General features: G+C 45.3%; 1 protein-coding gene across 1 annotated transcript; it reads right to left on the bottom strand.

The window, feature by feature from the left end:
- Positions 1-448: 448 nt before the first annotated feature.
- Positions 449-25,095, bottom strand: il17rd (interleukin 17 receptor D). The gene is made up of 16 exons (XM_061833604.1): positions 24,875-25,095; positions 12,788-12,842; positions 9,317-9,439; positions 6,820-6,938; positions 6,570-6,690; positions 6,433-6,477; positions 5,703-5,854; positions 5,558-5,623; positions 5,397-5,451; positions 4,409-4,519; positions 4,024-4,208; positions 3,836-3,951; positions 3,181-3,450; positions 1,784-2,257; positions 1,175-1,434; positions 449-1,104 (listed from the first exon to the last, which is right to left on the bottom strand). Exons 1-16 carry the CDS (start codon positions 24,992-24,994, stop codon positions 989-991), a joined length of 2,388 nt encoding a protein of 795 aa, XP_061689588.1. The 5' UTR covers positions 24,995-25,095; the 3' UTR covers positions 449-988.
- Positions 25,096-26,244: the final 1,149 nt, after the last annotated feature.

Below are 26,244 nucleotides of genomic sequence, written 5' to 3'. Positions count from 1 at the left end.
TTATGACTTGGGTTGCTGTTAAGTCCCGCCCCTTATGTCCTTTCCAGCTACATCATTGGACGAAATTTGGTTAAATACACACATACAAGAAATTACTACAAATTCAAATTAATACCTACCTTTATCGAAAAAAAAAAACCCACTTAAAATTCTGCCCGTTGACAGCTGGGATAGGCTTCAGCACTCCCCGTGACTATTGTGAGGATAAGCAGCTAAGAAAATGGATGGATGGTTAAAAATGAAATGTATTAAAAATAATTTCCTTTTTACAATAAAAAAAATACCTATTAACATTTTGTATTTGATAAAAAAAAGTGTAGTTTTTTTTTTTTTTAAATACATTGGAGTCTGAATTACATTTAAAAATTAATGTAAACAATCCATAAAAAGCAGCTTTAAAAAAAGTTTGATTTTCAAATTAAAATCAGAATACAAAAAAAAGGACATGACAAGTTAGAATTTTTTAATTTCCTACATTAAGGTACTATAAAACAGTACATTGAGACAATGCAGAGAAAAAATATATATAAAAAGTAAACACTTCCAGCAAAAATGTAAAAAAAAAAAAAAAAAAAAATCTATATACAATTGGGAAATGCTGTCCCTTTTTTTCCCCTCCATTTTCTAAAATCAATTTTTAGTGTCCCTTGGGGAAAATAAGAAGAAAAAAAAAAGTTTCAGTTGAAATGCTATCAAGTCAGCAACATGTCTTCAAATGTTGAAAAACAACTTCTAATCTTCATACATCAGACAAAAAATGAGGAATGGTTCCGGCAGCGGCATCCCACGAAAACAATTTTGGGGGGTGGGGAAAAAGTGCCTGCGTGCCAAATATCCACGAGCTCCCTTCAGGCAGCGAAATACTTAAAATGCCGTGAAATCGCAAATGTTCCTGGCGCCGGTGACCCCATATTCCACTGGCGTAGTCCTTGACACTGGTTACCACGGTTACGACACCCCCCCAAGGTTGATTGGACAATTCCGCAGGTTACAGCGAGACGGCCGTTTCCGGTCCAGCGTCGGGCTCCGAGCGGCGCAGCTCCGCTTTCCGGACCTCGGAGGCGCCGCAGCCCAGCGACGTGACGACCGGCGGCTCCTCGTCACCTACGGGACAAAGTAAACGCGGTTAAGGCTTAAGCGGCGGCGGAGTCCTCGGGGGTGGGGGGGGCCTTACCCAAACCGGACGAGGACGACTCGCTCTCCGCCAGGGAGGACGAGTCGGCCCGCTCGTGCGACAGGCCTTCCATCAAGGGGATGGACAACTCGGACGACGGCACCGACGACTCGTAGATGCCGGAGTCGCGCGGGGGCGGCGGCTCGGGACGAGCTGGCCGGTCCGAGGCGTCCTGCGGGGGCGGGGCCTCCTCGCCGTCCTCGTCTTGACTGATGCGAGGCGGATTTGCCGCCTCCTCCGGGGGGGTCGCGGACGACGTTCTGCGAGGGAGACAGAGCGGCGTCAAAAACATTTCAGCCGGCCCCCGAGGAACTTGTAGGCGTTGAACGCCCAGAAACGTTTTGGAGTCCACGCCGACGCCATCAACGTAGACTAGTCGTCGATAGTTTAACACGGTGGAGTCGTCCATAACCAAAAATGTGATCAGTTGTCGACTTCAAGCTTCAACGTAACAACAATAACTCAATTATCAAATCTATTTCGATAAAACTTCAGAGTTTACATTCTTCAGTCAATATTCTCCAATTTCGATCAATGTAAATTACACGGAAAATTTTGCTACATACAGGTGTCAGACCTTAGTCCCGAACCTCCGCGAAGAGAATTCACCTGGACGCGTATTCCAGCTTGGACGGAGAACCCCGAGGAAGGACTGGAGCAGGACTAGGAAGTGGACTCTGACTCGGGCTGGATCGGAGGCTAAGGTTGATGCTGACAGAGGAGGCGGCGGCCGGCGAGACCGCGTTCTTCGTGGCCGTCCCCTCGCCGCTGTCGGGCGTCCTCGCCAGCACCCGGTTCAGAACCAGGCCGCTGTCCGGCGAGGTAACCTGAGCGGCGGGAAACGGAGGAGGAGGAGGCGGCAGCGAGGAGGAACGGGAAGCGGAGTGCTTGTGGAGCCGGTCGGGGTTTTGGCTGACGCGCTGGTGCATGTTGCAGATGGCCACGTAAAGCGAGCGGCCCGACTTGCTCCGGAAATAGTTCCTCCGAGACACGTTGAGGGGCTGAGACTCGTGCTGGGATGGACCCGCCTGGCCCGAGTGGAGGCGGGCCAACAGCTGGGGCAGCTGGTCCATCAGCTTGAACCTGAAAAAAAAAAAAAAAAAAAAAAAAAAAAATCACAATGGCAATTGTCACGTCAACGGAAAATCTGCAAAATGAGTGTCCGGATGATTCTCTATTCAGAATTTTTTTGGGTATTTTTAATCTAGATTAAGTCAACAAATGTTGGAAATTCAAGTGCTAATGATGAGAAAAAAAATAAATAAAAATTTAACTAACTGCATTTTTTATATTTTGGAATCATACCAATGCATGCCATTATGACTTGTATTTATAATGCTGAAAAATATCAAAACCACATTTTGATTCAATTAAGCATTTTTTAAAAAAACATTAAAAATGTTTAACTTACATTTTCCAATTGTATTTTAAAACAATTCAAATAACTAATTAATGCAGTTGGTTTGTATTTAAAATAACATTTACATTTCATAACCATCTTAAAGTATTGTTAAAAATAACATTTGTACAAAATGTTTGATTTGTTTGTAAAATGAATTATTTGCATTTCAAAAATAAGTTAAAAAATATGCATTCATTTCAAAATTGGAAATTCAATTTAATTGTTAGAATTAAAGCAGCATTAAAAAAATTGACATAACTAAAGTTTATTGTAAAACAAAAAAAATAATGGAAGAATAATATAAATAAATGATTGCATTTTATAACTGTATATTTTGGGAAATTAAAGTTAACATTTACATTATTAAAATTTATATTACATTTTAAAGTAATTACAATACCTGCAAAAAAGGACTTTTAAGGGTACATAAGAAATTCTTATAATATTATTCACGATTGATTCCAATTCAGACGAAACGCGAAGGCTTGTAATATATATATTCTATTATTGTATTATAATACGACAGCTGACAAAAGACGCTCGGCTTGTTTCCCGTCTTGGGACTCGAAGCTGATCGGGTCTTGGCCGGTCTGGTCTCGCGTACCTGGGCGCCAGACTGAGCACGGCGGGAATGTCGTTCTCGGTGGAGTAGTCGAAATAGACTGCGGCGAACCGCCGCAGGTCGCCGGCTTTGCCCCGCCCCTCGTCCTCCTTCTCCTTCCGGTTGGCCTGCCGCAACTTCTCGCCGATCATGGCCACGCTCGCCACGAACAGGTCGCCGCCGCCGGACCCCGCCGACGGGCAGCTGACGTCGCCGTTGCCACGACGACCCACCGGCGTCTTTCCTCTGCGGCTCTTCCTCTCCACAAAGTAACTGGAAGAAATGGAAATAGGATCGACCAATTACTTGATTTTTGGGTGTTTGGGCGCCATCTGGCGGCAGCACCCGCAAGTGCAGCCGTAGAGAAAGGAAGACGAAGAAACGCACATTCATCTCTCACGCATCCATCCATTTATTCGTCACACCATCACTTCGGTCTACTCTAAAATCGATCCATCATCCATCGTTCATCACGTTATCGTCACTTCATTTGACTATATTGCGCCCTCAACCGTCATCCGTCCATTTTCTGTCATCTGTCAACCCATCCGTCCGGCGAACCCCAAATTTGTCCGGCGATATGTCAACCTATCATCCGCCCTCTCCCCTTCCATGTCGTGTTGACGAAGGAGGACAAGAGGTTGTCGTCGAGGCGTACCGCAGTCCTTTGGAGCAGACTGTTATGATGAAGTTGGCCTCGTCCAGCTGCCTGCTGAGCCACGACATCGGACCTTCCCGGCACATCTCCAGATGTTCCCACAGGTCCAGCACCACCTGCGCAGAAACACGGGCCACAGCTGAAGGCCGCCACCTCATCCCGCCGTGTCCTCTTCGCCCCAGTCTCACCTCGCAGCCGCAGAAGTCCTGAAGGAAGTACGCGAAGCTCTGGATGACGCCGGCGTGCTCGGGCCCGTCTCGGTCCGAGTAGCAGACGAAGACTTTGGGGCGGGGCCGCGGCCTGTCGGCGCTGGACGCCGCGCTCTGATTGGACGACTCGCTGCTCTCCTCGTCCAGCTGGCTGTAGATGTTTTCTAACGGGGAAACACAGGTGCAATCGTTCCTACTTGCAACTTACTTTTGCCATCACCACCAGATGGGGGCGTCACTTCAAAAACACACTTCCTGTTCCCTCTCAGTCAGGTGACCTCAAACTTGTCAACGCTTGGACTTGATTTTTTTCCCCACTCACTTGCTCGTGAAAAACTTTTCAAAACTTTTCTTGTCCTCTTACCTTGCTGCTTCTTGCGGCACATGACGGTGAAGAGCGTGGCGAAGGCCGACATGATGACCAGCGGCACCGTGATGGCCATGGCGCGGATGGGCCCCGCCCACGGGGAGTGCACTGCAACGACACAAACGCACCCGTCTTAAGGCTTCTTTCTCCTCGCGGCTGCTGCGACCGCGCTGACGACACCGCGACTCTCCTGCGCATAGTTTGCCTTTCTACCCGGGTGGAACCCACGCACGTAGTTTTGAAAACGTGCTGCGGTTCCACTCCAAGCCAGAGGTGTCGCTACAGCCGTCACTGGCTGGGGCGACACATTTTGGTCATTTCCGGTCGCCTTCTTTAGTTTCCTTTCCGGAACAAGGAACAAAGGAGCAACAATGGCGACTGACCATTTGCTACCCCTTGAACAAATTTTTCAACACTCTCAAAAATTATATTTATTATTCAATTATTCCTAATTATTGTATTGCAGGAATGTAAAATGTATTTTAAAATGTCATTAAGAGGATAATACATAAAAAATACACATTTTAATATGTCTTTATTAATAAATATGTATTTGGTAAAAATGTTGATTTATGGTGGAATGAATGTGCATAATTTTACATTTCTAAATAAAGCTAATTATTTGATGGGATCTAGGAATCGCACTGGAGAGCAAATAAAAATCTGCAGATAATTGACCCCCCATTATAATTGCTTTGAACATTTTGTTTTTATACACCAAAAATGAAAAAAAAAAAAAAAAAAAAGAAAATATGGGGAAAAAAAGTTACATTTGAAAAAATATGGAAAAAAAAACAAAACAGGCAAATAGATAAATGTTCAGGTGTCCTATATAAATGCCTACGATTACATTTGGGTTATTTTTTACTTAAAAAAAGAAACAGCATAAATGTTATTGCATTTATTATTTTAACGTCATCATTCATAACTGTTTTGCTGTATAAATTAAAATAGCACAGCACAGGTTTTTTGGTGAGGTAATTACCTTGGCTTACGTAGTACTGAGTCTGCCTCCTGGTGGTGTTTCTTTCATCTCGTAACTGGCGATGGCGCACACACCCAAAAAAAAAAAAAAAAAAAAAAAAAAAAAAATCATATTAAAAAATGTAACGGGCATGGCTTCCGTGCAGCAGTGTGTTCGCGTACCTCGATGGTGTACGTCCCCGGAGTGACGTCCTGGAGGACGCAGGTGGTCTTCAGCAGGTTCCCCTCCTGCAAACACATTTGCCCACCCCACCATAAAGCTGACTTCGGACGGAACCGAGCTACGCGACGGTTTCGGGGGTCGTACGGGCTTGCAGCGCTGCAGTCTGAAGGGTCCGTCCTGCCGCAGCTTGTAGTAAACGTAGTAGAGGTGGAAGGCGAAGGAGGGTGGGGCCTGCTCGAAGCTCACGTGGAGCTTGGAGCCCACCTGGGACACGCTCAGCGTCTTCGGCTTCCAGACTGCACCCGCAACGAAAAAGGACAACATTTAATGTCGTATTTGGAGACGAGCATATTGTCCTTGCATCTCGACTACTGCCACTACTTTTTAGGCGGAAACCAATCGCTAGGCACTTGCGATCATACCTTTATCACCAGCGAGCTTCCTTCTGCAGCTTTCGGCTTTTAACAAATTACTCAAATGATTTAATCTAGCCATCATAACTCTTCAGTTAAAAAAAAAATAAAATACTTGCAGATTTCTAATTACCATAATTACCGACCTACAGAGCGTACCTGGTAATAAGCCTCAGTACACAGAAAAGGTTTAACGTTAGCGTGGCCACGCCAACACTAACGTGGCGGTGCTAACGCTGCGCTGCTAACGCGGCTGTGAAAAAAATCTCTTGGCTTGTAGGCCGGGAATTACGGTACAATCTTGGTGACATACTGTCGCACAGCTCCTGTGAAGGTGTTACCAGGACAAATAAAGCAAATCCCACAAGGGAAAAAGAACAAAGAGCAAAATCTGTTTTGCATAATATCACTGTCCCCAAGTGCCCCCCGCATGATTATGACGACAACGGCAAAGAACTCACATGGTTTACAGACCAGGTTTTCAGAGCCCAGCAGGACTTCACAGGCTGCAACGGATCAACACACAAGTAAAAAAAAAACAAAAAAAAATTAAAAAAAGATTGGCAACACGAGGACCAGGGGCGGCGACGGCGCTTACAGTTCGTCCTGAGGAACGACGGCGGGAAGAAGCTGTCGTTCATCAGCGTGGGGAACGGAACCACGCGGACCATGTAGTCCGTGTCGAAGCTCAGGCCGCCGAACGGCTGGCTGCTCAGCTTCTGTGGAGACAAATCGAGTGGTTATAAATCAGATGATATAAAACGCACCGCATTTTACAGAATATAAGTCACGTCTTGTACTCCGGAGCGACTTGTATATGTTGTTGTCGTCATTTTCGTCGGCGTTACCGTGTTCTTGTAGGAGAAGTTGAGCTGGCGCGGGTCTTTGAGGACGAGATGTTGGCAGCGTTTGCCGTCGGGGTTCTTGTCCTCCAGATACACCCGGAAGCCTTTGATGTGTTCGATTCCTGCACAAACGCGTCGGGTCAGCGACGGCGTCTCGGGCCTAACATCACTTGTTGACGGGTGCAATTCCAAACTCAAATCAAGAAACATTTTGTTCAGCCACCTTTTGAGGTCCGAAAGGGTCACTCGATAATATTGTACAGTAACGCCAATCGTATCTGCCTGCGAGTCAGTAATCTTATTAAAATATCATATTGTGTTCAAATAATACCTGAAAAAAGATGACAAGAGTGTCAGAATGGAGGGAGGGGCTGAAAGTTGTCCCGCCAATATGGAGGCAGGTCGGCGAACATCCTCACTTCACTGAGATCTGTGCAGTTTTGCACGATGACGCCGTCAAAGTGGCTCGCTAGCATGCGCATTCCCCATCTCCTTGACAACCATCCACAATCCCCTCCCTGCTTGTTCGCCACGGTTGCCCCCCACCCCTTAAGGTTCACCACCTGTGCCCCTCCTCCCCCTCCAATCCCCCTACAGTCTGGTCCAGCCTTGTTCTCTTTCATCCCCCCTCAGAGCCTCTTTTGCTCTTGTAATGAGAGCTTTCCGTGCGCGGGACATGTTGTTCTCATTAGCCAGACAGCAGAACAGGTTTTTCCGTCTCCGGGCAGATTCCTGGGCACCTTTCCCAACTTCTTCCTTCCTTCCTTCCTTCGCTCCTTATTGACCTACTTTCTCGGGCCTCGGCGACTTCCAAAATGTAAAAAAAAAAAAAAAATGTATATTAATTGTGTGGCGTTGCAATAAAAGATTTTTCTCGATTATGTTAAATGAAACAGCTGCTGACAGGCCAGCCAATGACAGCAGAGTCTCATGGTGAGGTAAAACAAAAGTCACGGAGAAAGGAATAACACGTGCCGACCGATTGAAAGCAATCACGGGCGACGTTAATCAAGCCAGCAGGAAGTGTTTTATCGATTGCAAAGTGGATAAAAGTGGGAGGAAAGACACTTACTGACATTATAATGGGTCAAATATTACTAAAATGTAATTTGTAGTGCCTTATTAAAAACAAGCAAGCGCGGTCCCCTGTTGTCGGCAAAAAGTGACAAATAAGTGTACCGTAATTCTCGGCCTACAGAGCGCACCTGGTTATAAGCCTCGATACACAAAGAGGTTAACGTTAGCGTGGCACTAACGTTAACGTTAAACTCTGTGTATCGAGGCTTATAACCAGGTGCGCTAACGCTAGCGCCGCATCACCGCATAAACCGCAGGGTTGAAAGCGTGTGAAAAAAGTCACGGCTTGTAGGCTGGAAATTACAGTAATTGTCTAACTTGTGTTGCTAGGTAGAAGTGGATGTTGAACTCACATATATTATATATATATATTTAAATAAATCACTGGATTGCTTGTTACTAGGCTAGACCAAGCTTAATACAAATTTTCCACAGATTACTGTAATTTCCGGCCTAAAAGCCATGACTTTTTTTTTTTCCCCCCACATGCTTTCAACCCTGCGGTTTATGCTGTGATCCGGCTAATTTGCGCATTTTTTTTTTCTTCTAACGGCCGCAAGGGGGCACTCGAGCGGAAAAGGTAAGAACGAGACCGGTGGAATATACGTGCCGAGGAAGTGATTTTTACTGGCCCGGTTAGCGTTGTGCTAGCGCTGTGCTAGCGTGTTGCTGCTGTGTTACCGGTGTGTCTCAGTGATATTTACCAGTAAGTTTTATTTTAACCTACCCTGTTAGCGTTAGCTTTAGCGGGCCGCCAGCGTTAAACTCTTTGTCTTTGTAAATATCTTGTTTCAATGCGGGTTTCAATGTCGGCACTTGCGGCTTTTACACAGCTGCGGCGTATGTATGCACCAGATGGTATTTCCTTTACAAATGTAATCAGTGAGGCTTGTAACCAGGTGCGCTCGGTAGGCCAGGAATTACAGTATTGTTGTCCAGCAGAATTCCAAGTACAATTAATCCAAACTTTGCATGCTCATGTGTTGCTAGGCAGAAATTGTGAGTTCAATCCGAGCCGCTTTTAAAACGGGTGTCAGAGTCGTAATTGTTCAGCTTCCCTGGCCTGATAAAAGCACGTCTTCGCCTCGACGTGGACGGCGAGTGAGCAGGAAGGCCGGAGGAGGACGAAGACAGCCGTCCCGTTGTTAGGCAAATATTTGGCCAGGACTCTTGGGCCCCTACGTGGGGGAAACAACGGGCCGCATTGTCGCGGCCTGGAGCCTCGTGGCACATGGGGCCCATCAAAGCAACGCGTGCCTAAACGTCCGCCGCCCGTTGTGGCGGGGAAATATATATATATATATATATATAAATAAATCAAGACATGGTGGGAGTTTGAAGGCAAAGTAGGATTTCTGGATGCCACTGATAATGTCACCGTTCACTAATCAAGACATGTGTCCGGGGGGCGTAACTACCGTACCTAGCGGACTGGCAGACCAATGGACGACCACACCGGCTTGGTCGTCGCAGGCCAGATGCGTGAAGGAGACGTTGGCCACCTCGTGGATGACGTGCTTGCCCGACGGAGTGTTCAACGAGCAGTCTGGAAAACACAAAACATCGCCGTTAGCAACACAAGCTAACCAACATAACGAGAGTCTTTAAACCGTCACTTGAGACCCATTAAAAACTTCACCTTGTCTTCCACCCGGACCTTGAAACCTGGCTCAAAAACACCTTTTGAAACCCAAAGCACGCCTTCAAAACAAAACGTGAAACTCTAACCACATCTCCAAACCATAACCCTCTTTAAAATCTTACAATGAAACTAACATAACAAATAAGCCTCTTATAAACCCAAACAGGTCTTGAAACCCTAATTTGAAACTTTAACCCAGCCTCTAGAACCCGATCTTTACTTTCAAGTGTACTTGCAGTCCTCACTCTCCAATTTGAAACCCTAACCCTACCTTGAAACCGTAACTTTTGTGAACAAATGTAGTCTTTGTGTGGGTCAAGACAAAGCTCGAGGAGGGGCAGGGAGGAAGGAGGGCGGGAGGGTCGGACACGACTCGCTGCTCCTCTTTGACGGAGGTGAAGAAGAGGAGGATGAAGGCTTGCATCCTGCTGGTCACGGAGGGCGCAGGACGGATGCGACTCGAGTCGCTGATCCAATGAGGGTCATGTTCAGGGCGGAAGAACCTCAAACGGACGCTTAGCTCATTAGCGTCATGGCTAGCAAAGATAGCCGTGTGCTAATTAAATTGACGCACTTGCAAACAAGTTTTGGTTTGAAGCAGCCAATAACCGACACCAGCCCTGGGTGCGAGTTTTGTTGAGTGACACAAACGGTGTACATGTCGAGCGTAACAGGACGTGCGGAAAAGCCTCAAGATCCCGCGCCATGAAAGCAACAGGAAGTCTGACATTTTGGCTTGAAGCAGCTTTAACTCACTCAGTTTCATCCTCTGGAGAGTCATTTTGGCGCGATTAATGAACATCTAAATGAGACGTGCTACTTGCAACATTGCCTGCGGAGAGATGCACCAACGATGTTTAGTTGTTTGGTAATTACACGTTTATAAAACCCGACTGAACGAGCGAGGTCGAAAGGAATTAATTATAATTGCTAAGTGAAGGAACATTTTTTTTGGTTTGTTTTCGTTAACTGACGTCATCATGTCTGCAAGCAACTGAGGGGCTCAAATTGTGTTTTATCTTCTTCCTGTGACATCACCGCCAAAACATTCTTCATCTGAGAGGAAGAGGAGGCAGTGGGGTGTGTCCGCACACACAGACACACACACACACACACACACACACACACACACACACACGAGTAGACTGGCACAAAGAGTTATTGTCATGTAAAATCAACTCTGAGCCGTAAGCTACGGATTAAACTTCCTTCCGAGAACTATTTTTTTCCCCCCCCCTTTACGTTTGATTCTTCATTTCAAAGCGACCCGACCTCTGAACCCTGACCCACGCGCTATTCACGACATGTTACGAGATCGACCCCCGCCAAGGCAAACTGGAAGCCTCGAGAGTGACGGCGAATGATGGCGCTTCGATCGCATCGACAATAACCTAGTCTTTTGAAAACTTTTGCTTTGAAACCTGAACCTTGGCTTTGAAACCCAAAACCCGACTGGAAAGCCTCCATTTTCCTTCACTTGAACTCAACCTGCTCCTGAAACGCTCACTTGCTGCCCATAAAAGCCGTCTTTAAACCCCCAAAATTCAAATCCTAACGCTGGGAAACACCCAGATGGTTTTTGTTCCAGATGAGCGACAAAAACAAGTTGGTTTCGGGCCACTTTAAAAAAAGATGAGAGAGGAGAAACGCGCACAAAAGGCCGAGGCGAGTGCGCAATTCGCTCACGGTCACGGACAAAAGGGCAGCCGGCTAGGAACCGGCCACAGCTCAAGAACTTGACTTGTACCCGGAAAGGGACAAAAGAGAAAGAGGAGGGGGTCTTTAAGACTTTGTGTGCGCGCGTGTTTTGGGGACAAGTTAGGGAACACAAGAGGAGAAAAAAAAGAGCTTGTGATCTTTCTTTTTTTTTTTAACCAAGATTTATTTATTTTTTGCAAATTGAAAACATCTGATTGCAAAAATCAATTAAAGTGTTGAAGAAAACATCTAAGAAGTTCCCGGCGCACTCGTACGTTTGCATCTCATTAAAGGTCGTTTTCCGAGCACTTTGACCGATCTTTAAAACCTATCCCCGCTTTAGTTCAAAAAAAAAATTTCTTCAATCAATTTCTCAGTTCCAGCTGGGTCCCTGTCCCCCACTGTATTATGTTCTGTGACATGTGTGGGTTGTTTAAAGTTCAAGTGTCATGCCTATTAACATTATAAAATATTGTATTGAAAAATACATAACATTATTCACTTCAATGTCCACACAAAAAAATAAATATGAGCGGAGAGGGCGTCATCCATGCGCAAAGTTGCGGAAGTGTCAGTCGACATCCAAGCGGTCCCCATATTGGCTGCATTTTCTGTCCGTGATGTCACCCCAGACATTCGCCATTGAAAACATGATGTGGCCCCAACTATGGGAGACGAACACGCCCCTTCTGACACGGAAGCTCTTTTCAAAGAAGAGAACGTCTCACAACCGAGTGAAGTGACCGGGGCAATATTACCCTATCATTTCCAGCCATATTTAGATGACATCCGGATCACGGCCAAACCACCACCCCGCCCGATGAACAATTGCGCCCGCGAGTGACGACGACGGTGCGGCCAAACCGCCTCCCAGTCTAATCTACCGCCGCAGCAGAAATGAGCCACCACGGCCTGGCGCCCCGACGAGCCACCCCCGGCCGAAGCAGTGTTGACCAGGCCTTCAGCGGTTGCTGCACGGAAGCCTTCTGATGCGCACATAAACACATTTAGCACCCCTGACTTACAGATTACATCCCCCCGCCAACTATTGTTTTTTTTTTTTTTTTTTTTTTTTTAGTAGCTGTATACACACCTGCCTGTCATTTGGAACCCAGGACGCTCCAGTCCTTTGCACCCGTGCAATCCATTTTTCACGACGAACCGGGTCTTTTGGAAAAGTATGAAGAACGAATCCATCCTCCCGAGTGTTTGAGCAATATCCAGCAACGCAACGAGCCGGCATTTTGGCTAACACGAAGGAACAACGAGCTACCTTCCAGAAGGTAAAACTAGTATAAACATACGAGACCACTTGAGTGAGTTACTGCCCTGTACGTCACTTTCTGCTTCTTCTCGAAAACAAATTCGAGAGGATTTTCGTGGCGGGAGTGACAAAATGCCGTATACGTTAAATCATGTTGTGTGGTGAAAAAACAGATGGGTCCATTCCGGCTGCCTTGTTTTCATTAATAACATACAAAAAAAAAAAAAAAAAAAAAAATCATGCATTTCATGGCAGTGGACCATTAAATACAACATCAAATTCTAACTCACTATCGCTTCTGAGCGTGACGGCCAACTTGCGACCTCCGTCGGCCCCGGGCTGCATCTGCATGGAAAAAAAAAAAACAAGCACATTTGTCACCAACAATAAACGAGCAAAAGAAAGTCATTATTGAAGTCATATTTGAAATTTGTCTATATTAGAATACAGCATCCCTTCAAGAAAGATTGGGCAAATATTTTGAAGCTGATAAAAGAGACTCAATCATGACTCCAAGGCATTAGGAGCCTTGAAAGCTTTTTTGGCCACTCCAGGACACCATACACACCAGCAATCCGTGCAATTTTTATGGCTTTTCTCCAGGCGGTGTGTGTAGGAGAGGGGGGTGGAAATCGCTTGCATTCGCTCCCATGTGTTCCTCTCCCTGGACGCGACACCTCTGAGCCGCTTTTACGACTTTGACCTGTTGTCGCCTCAGACTCTCGCACCATCGCCCGCCTCGTTAGAGGTGTCAGACATTGGGAACATGTGAACAACCACGACGCAAAAAAAAAATAATAAAAATAAAAAAAAAAAAAAAAAAAACACCTGAGAGCAATCAGATAGACGTCCTACTGCGTGTATGCGCCTCAGATGCCCGTTAGCAGCCGCCGTAACGCAACAGCCGACCCAATGCGTGCACGTGTTTGTCGTTACGGACTTGTGAAGACCCTCATTGCCCTCAAACCAAACACACACCAGGAAGAAACCATCAAACGGGCCTTTGATGCACTCACCACAAACACACACACACACACACACACACACATACAAATAATTAAATGTCATCACAATAAAGATGGGATAACAAGGTTTGTTCCTCACAAATATGGAAAGACGGCTATAAAAAAAATATCAAAGGCGGTACAGGCATGGCAAGAGTTGGGATCACACAAGCGTAGAAAAACACAACAGACAACACACAAAATAAAATGTCATCGCAATAAAGCCGTTTTCACACTGCATTTGGTTTTGTTGGCGTTCACAGCGGAGTAGTGCTCAAGGAGGTTGGTGGACTATGGACCTTTCTGACCTGTCAATCACTCGTACAATAATAGCCACTCAGATAGCCCCATTGGCTTGCCACGCCCCTCTCGCCACATTGTCCCACAAGCAATGCTGGTTGTCAGTAGCGTGCGCTTGGAAAAGTTAATGTTATGAAGAAAATGGTCCTCAGATGTGCTTGGGGAACGTGCAATTGTGATGAAAGATATCCTGCTAGGTTACAATGGGGCCAGCTTGATTCATCTTCCAAAGCCTAAAACACAGTTGACGAAGTGTCCATGATGGATTAAGGCTAGCGAAAGAGCTCACGTACGACGAAATGTGAACAATATCAACAAACACAAGGTTGTATGTTCGAAGGTAAGTGACGCAGAAATATCTTCTGAGTTTGATTGAATGATCATCAGTGCTTTATAAATTGCAGGAGAACAACTTTCACTTTGTTAGTGTATCACTGACATGCTGAATGAAGTGTGAAATGTTTTATGCCGAAGAGTCGGGTTAGGGATAGCGGGGGATGTCTATTTGCCCATTTGTATCACATCCGACTTTTAAGACAGAGCACTGGGTTCCATTACGAGCCAAGTCAAATGAATCTACCCACTCACTTCTAAAGTCTACAATGATATTACTCATGATCTTTCCAAGTAAAAAGTACTCACCCTGCTTTACATGCGCAGTGCGATTCCACTATTTTACCCTGTTGGATTTCAATATGAAGTTTGTGAGGCGTCAAACTTTTTTGCATCGATCGCCAACGTTTCGCTGTAACTGACATTGCGTCCTGCTCCGTCCAAAATCTTAGTTCCATGTCATATCCTTGCGTGCAATTGTTGAGACCTCCTTTAGAACTCTCTTGGACTAAGTCTGACCCATTTGGCAAAAAAAAAAAAAAAAAAAAAACACACCGCAATATTATCTGGAACACGCGATAGAGAATCTCCTTCAAATATGTTCTGTTCAATCGCCATTTTGAAAGCTTGTGGGACATGGCTAAGGGGGCGGAACTTAAGGTCGCCATCGGAAAGGTCCATTATTGCTAAAACTGAAATCACTCTGCCAGCCAGTCTCTGAACGGATGTGCCTTCTGACGTCACCACAGTGCTGCTCATGAAGTGACCATTTTTCAGTATAATTTTACTGCGCGTCGCAGCAGATAAACAATGAATGGGTTTGTTGACAGCACACTGCAGGTATGTAACTGCAGTGAGAAAAGGTCTTAAGGCTTCTTTCTAGTCGCACGTGCGGCGACTGGTCTGACGTCACTGCGGGTCTCCTGCACGTAGTTTGCCTTTCAACTCCAGCAGAACCCACCTACAGTACATCCTCAGTTCTCGAACGAAATTTTTGAGATTTTTTTTCGTTCTGTTTTCCAACGAAAATCGGTACTCGAACGCCCCCGACAAAACCCGGAAATAACAGAACCCGCGTGGCGGTTGATTAAGTTCTCAAACAAATCACTTCTCAAACTACCTTCTAGAACGAATTGTGGTCGAGAACAGAGGCTGTACTGTACTCAGTTTTGAAAACGTGCTGCAGTTCTTCTCCAAGTCAGAGATGTCGCTACGGAGGGCGGCGAGTGAGGTTTTCTCCGCACATTTTGCTCATTTCCAGTCGCCATTTTTGCTTTCTTTTCTGTAACGAGGAACAAAGCAACAACAATGGCGACCGTGGATACGCGTCTGCTTGAACAAATGGACCTAAATGACCAGATAAGTTTAAATTACGCCGCGAGATCGATCGTGAAGGCGGCGGCGGCGATTATATGTGGACTCGGGAGCAACGGTGAGTACGTCTTCACAGCATGTGACTAAATGGGCCAATCACGAGAGATGAGCTCCACGGCAAACTTTTTCTTCTTGCCGCAAACTACCCAGAGGTCATGTGACGCAATGTGGGCGTCATCAGCCACGCGTTTGCCGGAGTATGAAGTGGCCTTTAGGAGGGATGTCAAAGGATGTGCCACACAATTCAAGAATGCACACAAGGATAATGAATAAAGACAATGAATGACACAATAAACGTGGGATGTCAAGGCTTTTGATGAATAACAAAACACAAAACATGACCAATTTTGGCTCACACAAACTTAGACAACACAAAAAAAAAGATGTACGTATGACAAGGACAGAGTTGTACCACACAACCGTAAAAGAACACAAAATAAAATGTCTACACAAGAAAAGTATGATCATTTTTGTGCCACGCAAACATACACGGTCAAGAAACCCACACACGTCAGACAAGCCTACGTGCAGTCACACACACGTGCTGATAAGAAAGTAGGCCCCATGGATGTAACGATTTACAGGGCCACCTTGAACGCAACACTGTTATGTGATTTTTTTCTTTTGTGGCAGAAGAAAATTTCAATTGTAAATAGGCAGGAAGTGGACACGACCCGGCTTCTAAAAAGTCCGCAAAATGGCTTTTTATTTATTTATTTTGTAGACGCGCCATGAACACGAGAACACGTTCAAAAACCTTCGTTTAAATTAAAAAAAAAAAAAAGCGAACATTTTTCAAAACGGCTAGACAGCTGGCGTGGCTTCTTCTAGGTGTTTCTCTCCAAAAAAACAGCAGGAGCTGTCACGGATGTCGGAATTCATGAACAGTCAGCAAACCACCAATGAAAAAAGAAAAAAAAGAAAATATTTAAAAAAGTGTCACCCATCAATCTAGGTCAGTGATTCCCAACTTTTATTGAGCCAAGGCAGATATTTCCCATTAGAAAAATCTCATGGAACACCAGACAAAAAGTTAATTATATCATTTCTGTCATCTAATAGAAAAGTATTTACTGTAATTCCCGGCCTACAGACCGCACCTGATTACAAGTGCATTTGTAAAGGAAATACATATGCTGCAGCTGAGTAAAAGCCGCAACACGAGATATTTCCAAAAAAAGACGGTACACAGAAAGAGTTTGACGCTAGCGCCGCGCTAACAGGGGCGGTTAAAATAAAACTTACCAGTAAATAGCACTGAGTCATGCCAGTAACACACAGCAACACGCTAGCGCAGCGCTAACAGGGCTGGTTAAAGTCACTTCCTCGGCACATATATTCCATCGGTCTCACTCGTAACTTTTACACTTGATTGCCCCCTGGCCGCCGTTCGAAAAATGCACAAATTAGCCGCAGGGTTGAAAATCGTGTGGAAAAAAGTCGTGGCTTGTAGGTCAGAAATTACGGTATATGTTCTGCCCTACGCCGCTGGGAAACATTTTTTTTTGTTGTAAACTACTACTTTGACCAATTTAATCATTTCCTGCAGCACACTAGAATCACTATCACGGCACACCAGTTGGTAATCAGTGATCTAAGTTATCTGCTTCTAATCGAGGCTCATTTGGACCAAGTTTCTGTCGCCCCACCCATCCATCCATTTTCTTAGATGCTTATCCTCACAAGGGTTGCGGGGAATGCTGGAGCCAATCCCAGCTGTCAACAGGCAGGAGGCGGGCTACACCCTAAACTGGTTGCCAGCCAATCGCAGGCCACATCGAGACAAACAGGCGCACTTACAATCACACCAAGGGGCAATTTAGAGTGTCCAAATTATGTTGCATGTTTTTGGGATGTGGGGGGAAACCCGAGTGCCCACCCAGAGAAAACCCACGCAGGCACGGGGAGAACATGCAAACTCCACACAGATGGCGCCGGGATTGAACCCGGGACCTCAGAACTGTGAAGCCAACGCTTTGTAGCTGAACCACCATGCTGAACCCCAAACATTATTTTAAAAAATAAAATGAAAAAAAAAACTGAAAAAATGAGCCCTTCGTTATTGTAAACATTATTGGATTAAATCACCCCCTCAAAAATTTTTTCTCCCTGGAAAATAGACAAACTTTTTAGAGGTATACATGGAAGTTTTAGCTAATTGGAGAACATGCAAACTCCACACAAGCGGGGCCAGGATTGATCCCGGGACCTCAGAACTGTGAGGCCAACGCTTTCCTGCTGAGCCCACCTTGCTGCCCCCGTATCACACCAATCCCTGGAATTCACATAAAATGTTTGCTTCAAATCAATCTTACAACAAACATGTCTACCAAATGAGATATTGAACTGTAAAACTGGTGCCAGGGGGTTATCTTTCAAGGGGGGGGACTATTAAGTTAGGACAACCTAAATTCTTGACCTCTTGCTCCTACACAGCCTGAGACCCCTAAAAATCTGTCGCGGTTGGGGGGTGGGGTGGGGGGGGGACTAAATTATGATAAGAAGCGCTGCCTGAAGCTAAACAGACGTTCCCTCGGGGGAAGCCCCCCAAATGACTTCCTGAGTTAATCACACAGCTAATTGCAGCCTGAGCTGGTTGAAGCCGTGGCGATTAATCACGGCGATGGCGCGGGGAGCGAGAAAGAAGGCCGGCCGAGGGACGTGAAGAAGGAGGGCAGGAGGGTGAAGGGGGGGGGGGGCGGAAGAGGCAATCAGGGGAGGACGGAGGAAGCTGATTAAACAGGAAGTGCTTCAATTCCGTCCGTCTAGGTCCGCGTCGTTTGCAGACTCGCTTCCAGATGTGCGCGGTCGAACCCGGCGATACTTTTGCTTCACAGACAAACGGATGGGAAATGTGTCATTTGCTTTTTTTTTTGTCTTCCCTTTGTTCTTTTTTAAATCTCACAAAAAAGCCAAAGAAAAAGCAAAAGAGACCTCACTTTTGCAATGGAGCTTCACCTGCTTCCGATTGCGACGCATTTGGGAAAATTCCCCGCAATGAATTTGTCAAAGTAAACCAAAATGGCCGCCTTACTGCTCAATTTCAGGCACGGGTCCTTGAGACTATTCTGTGCGCCAAACGTCTGCCAAATTTCACTCTACTCGGCAACACTGGTGTCCAGGGCTGATTTATTTTACACCACCCACACCCACAAGTTGGCTTGGGTCATTCCCATTAAGCAACGGTTACTTCAATCCAAAATGGCTGACAACCTCATCAATTCCTTGAGACTTTTCCCATGCATCTTGCTCCATACCCGCCCGAATCTGATCCAGATTGGTGCGCCTGGGGCCTACTTTTTGCCCTCCTGACTTCATAAGTTGGACTACTGAAGGAGTAAGACGGGAGACTGAAGGTAGTCCAGGTGCGCTTTGCATTCTGCGACCCAAAAAAAAAAAAAAATGAAATCCGCACCGGAATGCAGACCTTCCTTCTTCCTGCATTTATTTTCCAGACACATCTGGAGTTGTCATGAGGTCGGGAAGTCTTTTCCCCAAGCGGGTGTGCGTGTACACTTCCATGTGTGTGTGTGTGTGTGTGTAGTTGTAAACAAAAGAAAAATCTTGAAGTAAAATTACAATCAGCAGCTGTGGAGGAGGAATTAGTTTGAACAAAAAGGGAGGTGCAACAAGGCGACCTGAAGTGAGTGCGTGTGTGCAGCCAAGCAAAAATTTCCCACCAACGGGAACAAAACCTGCAGCTTCCACCGCCTGCATGACTGCTCCTCCAAAAAAAAAAAAAAAAAAAAAGCCCAACAGTCCGACTCCCGCTGAGATTCTGACTCCTTCATCCTCCCCCCCCCCGCCAAAAAATTAACAAATCCATTCCTTACTTCCACATGGAGAAACGAGCGACTGATTCAATTACGTCAATAGATTAACGAAACGATGAAAACAAACGCGCCGTGGCGGCGCTTCTCAAACCGGGGACCGCCGACCGGCGCTTGGGGTTCCCCAAAATAATTGGTGAAAAAAAATATGGTGGTAGTATCACTTGTAAAAAAAAGAATAGGGGGGAAAAAAAACCTGGGTATCAGGACAACTCATAAGTAGTAGCATTTTTTTTTGCAAATAGCAAACATTTCGCTAAAAAAGACGGTTCGAACCATTTATGAAAAGTTACAGTTGAAATTTAAAGTCAAACTAAACAGAGAAAGAGAATTACAGTTTGCTTCAGTAAAACAAGCAAATGACGTTAGCTTCAGAGCGGCCCACTAGCTTCAAGCTAACGTGAATGGAAAAAGCCACCGACACGTTAATGGCTAGCATCAAATGTCACATTTTTACAACTGTTATTTGAACGCAAGAATGAATGTAGACAGGAGAGTAAGAATTTAATCACAGGCATACCGTAAGTTCCAGCCTACAAGCCCTGACTTTTTCCACACGATTTCAACCCTGCGGTTTATGCGGCGCTAGCGTTAGCGCCGCACTAATGTTAGCGCACTTGGTTACAAGCCTCGGTACACAGAGTTTAACGCCAGCGCTTTGTAGGTCGGGAATTACGGTAGATTTTTTATCCTCGACCAAAAATCAATGAAACTAAGGCAATTTAACTGAGGAATAATACAGTAGAAGATTTAAAAATGAAACAAAGATGCTAACTGGACAGCCAGCGTGAAAGGTACATCGATCTCAATCAAAAAATATCATTTCACACATTTATATTTCATCCGTGATCTAAGTTCATTTTCATGTCATTGTTTCTGGATAAAAGACAAATTACGTCTTGACTGTTTTGTTGGTAATGCTATGCTGTTATTTTGCAGGATTTCTGTATGAAAGGGGCTTAAATTATTTTTTAAAGATTTTTGGTGCGCAGGTTCCATCACAATTGTATCGCATCTTCCTACCCAGCAGGAAGACAACGATCGGCTCGACGACGGAACTCAGCCAGACTTTTTTCCGTCGGGTTTCACACGGGAATGACGCCGAGAAGCTCCGATACCAAAAACATACAAGCCCCCGCGGTACGCGGGGAGGCAGGACGGCGGCGAAAAGCCTGCCTGGAAAGTTGCGATCCCGGCCAGGAGGAAGCGGACTGATTTTCCCCGAGCGTCCTCCTGCAGATGTTCGAAAAGCCAGTAAGAAAACGCAAAGGGATGTTTTTCCAAGGGAGAGTGTTACAGGGACAGGTGAAGGTCGGGAATCCGATCCGGGAAGCGGGACATCAAAGCGTGGGCGGATGAGCCGAAGAGAGCGGTCCGAAAAGACGAGCCAAAGTGACGTGTGTGAGAAATGACCGTGAAGTTAGCCGACGGATCCCGAGTGGCGTCGAGGAAAGGCCGTCATTGTCAAGGTTGAAGCGGGAAAGGTTTTACAAATTTAGGATTGCCAACGGTAATTTATGGTGGCAGCGGGTTGGTAGATAGTAGTACCAGAATTTCTGATTTTGGCCACTTCTATTTCAAATTTACTGGAAAACTACCGTAATTCCCGGCCTACAGAGCGGACCAGGTTATAAGCCTCACCCAGTACATTTGTAAAGGAAATACCATTTGGTACATACATACGCTGCAGCTGTGTAACAGTCGCAAGCGCCCACATTGAAACAAGAGATATTTACAAAGAAACAGTGCACAGAGAGTTTAACGCTAGCGGCACACTAATGCTAACGGTAGCATCAAGCTAAAACTGCGCGAACAGGGTCGAAAAAAAATCACTGAGACAGTGCAGTAACAGGGCCGGACCGGTAAAAGTCACTTCCTTGGCACATATATTCCACCAGTCTCACTCTAACCTTTTCCGCTCGAGTGCCCGCTTGAGGCCGTTAGAAAAAATGTACAAACTAGCCGCATCAGCGCATAAACTGAAAAAAAGTCCCGGCTTATACGGTAATCAGCAAACAAAAGTAGTACATGTTGTGGATTTAACCAAACCTCCCTGTTTTATGAACGTCAACTAGCTTGAATGCTAACACAATGAAAAATGCCATAAACGGGCTAACAAATCTGGCTTTGCTGTAGCAAAAACAACTTGTTTGAATACAAGGAGTATCAGCACAAAGAAATAAAACAAAAATAGTTACGGGCATATATTGTTTATCTTCTGCAAAAACAACCGACACTGCTGCAGCTCACAGGAATTTGCGACCGTCTCCATCTGCGCGTTGTACTGCCACCAGGTGGCCAAGATGCAGAGCACTACAATGCCCAATTGAACTGTCGTGATGGAAAAACTGATCCATCTTTTACATTCTGCTTGAGTTCTGGAGGGGAACACTGAATATTTATGTTAGTTCATTAAAGTGACGTCGCCACCTACAGGCCTGGCATGCACATAACTTTAAAATCCACTTTTTTTTTTTTTAAACTCACACATAGACCTCAAACGACTTCACACCTGTTAAATGCCCCCCCCCAACCCCCCAGGCCCCCAACATTGGGCAGTCTTTGATGTGCGTCCGGGACGGCAGTTAAGGTGGGGGTTGCTGCACGAAGGAATGTTCCGGCAGAGTAAACAGTGCGATGCTTCCTGTAGACAACACTTCAAAGGCTAAAAGGGGAAATACAGATAGCGCCTGCACCCGCAACCTGGGGATCACTCGCACGCCCTAGGGATGCTCACACGACACCGGGGAGGGAAAACAATAAAAATTATACAGGCTAGAAATCATAAGGCAGTATGTAGCATAAAGCCCATTACATATTTATTTGATACCCTTAAATTCAAGATGAAGGTCCTTGCACTAGTACACATAGGTAACCACGCACAAGTAGAACAACGGTCTGTAGCATATATGCTAAAAACCGTAGATTGTAGTATAAAGCCCATTACATATTTATTTGATACCCTTAAATTCCAGATGAAGGTCCTTGCACTAGTACACGTAGGTAACTATGCACAAGTAGAACAACGGTCTGTAGCATATATGCTAACAACCTTAAGGTAGTATAAAGCCCATTATATATTTATTTGATATCCTTAAATTCCAGATGAAGGTCCTTGCACTAGTACACGTAGGTAACTATGCACAAGTAGAACAAAGGTCTTTAGCATATATGCTAACAACCTTAAGGTAGTATAAAGCCCATTATATATTTATTTGATATCGTTAAATTCCAGATGAAGGTCCTTGCACTAGTACACGTAGGTAACCACGCACAAGTAGAACAACGGTCTGTAGCATATATGCTAACAATCGTAAGGTAGTATATAGTATGAAGCCCCTTACAAACTATTTGATACCCTTAAATTCCAGTTGAAGGTCCTTGCACTAGTACACGTAGGTAACCACGCACAAGTAGAACAACAGTCTTTAGCATACATGCTAAAAATCGTAAGGTAGTATGTAGTATAAAGCCCATTACATATTTATTTGATATTTCATTTCCAGATGAAAGTCCTTGCACTAGTACACATAGGCAACCACGGACAAGTCGAACAACGGTCTTGAGCAGTGTTGTGTCTTTCCATGGCTAATAACGCTTTTCTGCCAACGAGTATGCATTTAAGCCTCACTGGCAAACTATTGTTGTGCATGAGTAACACTGCCAGGCATGTGTACGGTGCTAGTAACCTCCTGGGTGCTACTAGTGCATTGATGTCAAAGTCAAGGCCCGGGGGCCAGATCTGGCCCACCGCACGATTTTAGGCGGCCCGAAGCAAAATCTACAGCGTGAAGTTCCATGATTCTTGTAAAAACCTGTACCAAAATTTCAAATTGTCGTATATCATAAATGATAAAAGTTGAGATATTACAAGCAGTTTTGTGTGACCAAACACAAATAGTTGAAAAACACATTACCCTTGATTTCTGATCCCAAAAACTAGTTCAAAAATTGATGGAAATATGATGAGACGATTCAATAATTTTGTTTCACAGCCATAACGGCCCTCCGAGGGAAACCAGAACTACAACGTGGCCCGCGACAAAAATGAGTTTGACACCAAAATGCTAACGAGTAGTTTTGCATCCCTCTCAGTATGTTAGTGTCCTACTGGTGTACGGGAATATGACAGTAGTGGAAAAAAATGTTACTAGTAACATCCACAAACGCACGTGCACACACAGGGAAGACGACCTCGCCTGCGCGCACATCATGGACGCCCCAAAGAAACGAAATCTTGGACTCGAGATACAACAACCAAAGTCAAATCAGATGCGGGTTTCTTCCAGCCTTGAGAAAATGATTTGAAAGTTTTGAAGGTTTTGCTTGCCAAACTTGTTTAACACAGCTGCTGGCAGCACATGTGGCCTGACGGCGGTCCGCAGGGATCCGTCTGAGAGCCCCAAAACAAGTGAAACGCATCAAATGGCAGGAAGTCAGCTTTTTTTTTTTTCTTCCCTTTTTAACTACCCGCAATTGACCCAAAGGCACAAAAGCCGTCGGTGGCTTCAATTTGTTGAGGTCGGCCACCCCTGCTCCGGAACAATCGTGTTTAAACGAAAACAAAAACATCCTCAATCGCAATTCCCCGTTGGAATTCACCGCATTCCGCGCAAGTGATTACAGTCATTTGACAAAAATCTAAAATCAGCAGTTTGGCTCAATCAGAAAGGAAAAAAAAAAAGCCAAAATGATTTTTTTTTTTTTTTAAAGAAAGGAACGTGCACAAATTTGCACGCAGCAGGCAAACTTGAAGCAAACACCTTTTCCAGACAATTACAACATACATCCCACATTCTTATCATTGTCTCACGGTTCCACATGATTATTGATTTAAAACAATTATGCCTGAATGGATGAGAATTGATCGTCCCCCCCCACAAAATGACAACAGCTTTTCAACTTTTTCCCCCAATACATTTTGAATTTACAGGTACGCAGCAATGTCGGTGTCAATTGTCGATTTTACAGGTTCTGAATTGCTTTGGCTAAGAGAACACCAAGGCCGAATTGAGGGCACGAAATAAGCCTAATTGAAGATGCTCGTTTTAAAACAAATGCAAATATGTTCACGTTCACAAATCGGCAAACTATCTTTAAATTGGCACTTTTTCAAACGGAGATCGGCGCGGAAGAGGACGTAACATTGAAATTGTCGGACTAGGCCACCATGACAGAGTTAAAGCAGTCCGAATCGGGGGGGGGGGGGGGGATAAACGATGCTAACCAAGTGACAAAAAAAAAAGTGACAATCATGTTCGCACTTTGTTTTTAAACGCCACTTTTTTTTTTTTTTTTTTGCCAGCGAAGTTCGGCACGGAAAGGTAAGCAACAGGCTCGGACAGGTAAATCGATCGGCGCCATTTCAGATGAATTCAAAAACGTTGGATTAAATCCAATTTCAGTGACAGTAAAATGTGAGTGACAAAGTATGACAGAGTGGGGGGGGGGGAACTGCGGCGACACCTGAGCGTGACAAAAACTCCCAAATACGACTTCTTTCCTTTCTTTTCTTGCCTTTTTTGGGGGGGTTTACCTTGAAGCCACATCGTTCCTGGTTGTTCCTCCTGTTGCCCGCGAGCGTTGCTCCGCGACAATCATTCCACACGAGGAGCAAACCGGGGAGAAACAGCAAGAGGAGCCGAGACGCCGCCATTCCTCTCCCGAGTCCCGACGACTTCCACTTAGTTGCAGTTCGCGCGCGCGCGCGCTCCCGCCAGGGCGCGGGCGCGCGCAACCCAGTGCACGCGCGCGCGTGTGCGACAGAATGAAGGAGAGCGGCGCCTTGATTTGAAGTTCAAAGGACGTGCATCCTGATTTCATCGGGCTGGTGTGCACGTCTTGGCCACTAGGGGGCAATGTCGCATAAATATGTCACCACAATCACATCAGTAAACTGCAGGAATAGTCATTTTTTTGGTGTTTTTGTTGCGGACGCTTCACGTAACCGCCTGATCACAGTCAGCTGTAACTAATTGGAGCACGTAACGTGTCATGAATTCCATTTTTTGCGTCTGTTTTTCGACTCTTGTCAATCAAAACAATGCTTGACCAAATAAGAGCTCCAGATACTGTGGATCACAGGTGTCAAACTCAAGGCCCGGGGAGCTAGATCCGGCCCGCCACGTGATTTTAAGTGGCCCGCAAAGCCAAATCTAGAGTCAATTTCCTTCATTCTTGGAAAAGTCAGGACTAAAATTCATAGAGTTGAGATATCACGAGAATTTTTGCAAAACACATTACCCTTGCTTTCCGATTCCAAAACTAATTTATAAATTCCATCCATCCATTTTCTCCACCGCGTATCCTCACGAGGGTCGTGGGGAGTGCTGGAGCCTATCCCAGCTATCAACGGTGCACCCTGAACTGGTCGCCATCTAATCGTAGGGCACATGGAGACAAACAGCCACACTCACATTCACACCTTGGGGCAATTTAGTGTCCAATTAATGTTGCGCATTTTTGGAATGTGAGAGGAAACCGGAGTGCCCGGAGAAAACCCACACAAGGATGGGGGGAAAACATGCAAACTCCACACAGCCGTGGTCGGGATCGAACCCAGTTTCTCAGAAGTGTGAGGCCAACGCTTTTCCAGCTGCACCACCGTGCCGCCAATCAAAACATACTTGACCAAGTAAGAGCGCCAGACAGTGTCATATAGCATAAATGAGAAAGTTGAGATATTACAAGCATTTTTGCAAAACACATTACCCTTGATTTCCGATTCCAAAAACTAATTCATGAATTTATGATGTGAATATGGGGAGACGAGTAAATATTTTTATTGTCTCACAGTCATAACGGCGCTCATAGGGAAAACGGAATTAAAATGTGGCCCACGAGAAAAATGAGTTTGACACCCCTGGTGTGTATCATACTTTTTGAATACCATATATATAAGTTGTG

This window comes from Syngnathoides biaculeatus, chromosome 10 (genome assembly GCF_019802595.1).
Source record: "Syngnathoides biaculeatus isolate LvHL_M chromosome 10, ASM1980259v1, whole genome shotgun sequence".
Taxonomy (NCBI): domain Eukaryota; kingdom Metazoa; phylum Chordata; class Actinopteri; order Syngnathiformes; family Syngnathidae; genus Syngnathoides; species Syngnathoides biaculeatus.
This window is presented reverse-complemented; position numbering and strand designations above follow the sequence as displayed.

Excerpts from the sequence above, each read along its gene's own strand:
- il17rd (XM_061833604.1), bottom strand. The coding sequence starts at position 24,994 with ATGGCGGCGTCTCGGCTCCTCTTGCTGTTTCTCCCCGGTTTGCTCCTC. Across the intron at positions 12,843-24,874 it reads AGGAACGATGTGGCTTCAAG|ATGCAGCCCGGGGCCGACGG; the intron begins GTAAACCCCCCC and ends TTTTCCATGCAG. Across the intron at positions 9,440-12,787 it reads CGTCACGCTCAGAAGCGATA|ACTGCTCGTTGAACACTCCG; the intron begins GTGAGTTAGAAT and ends TGTGTTTTCCAG.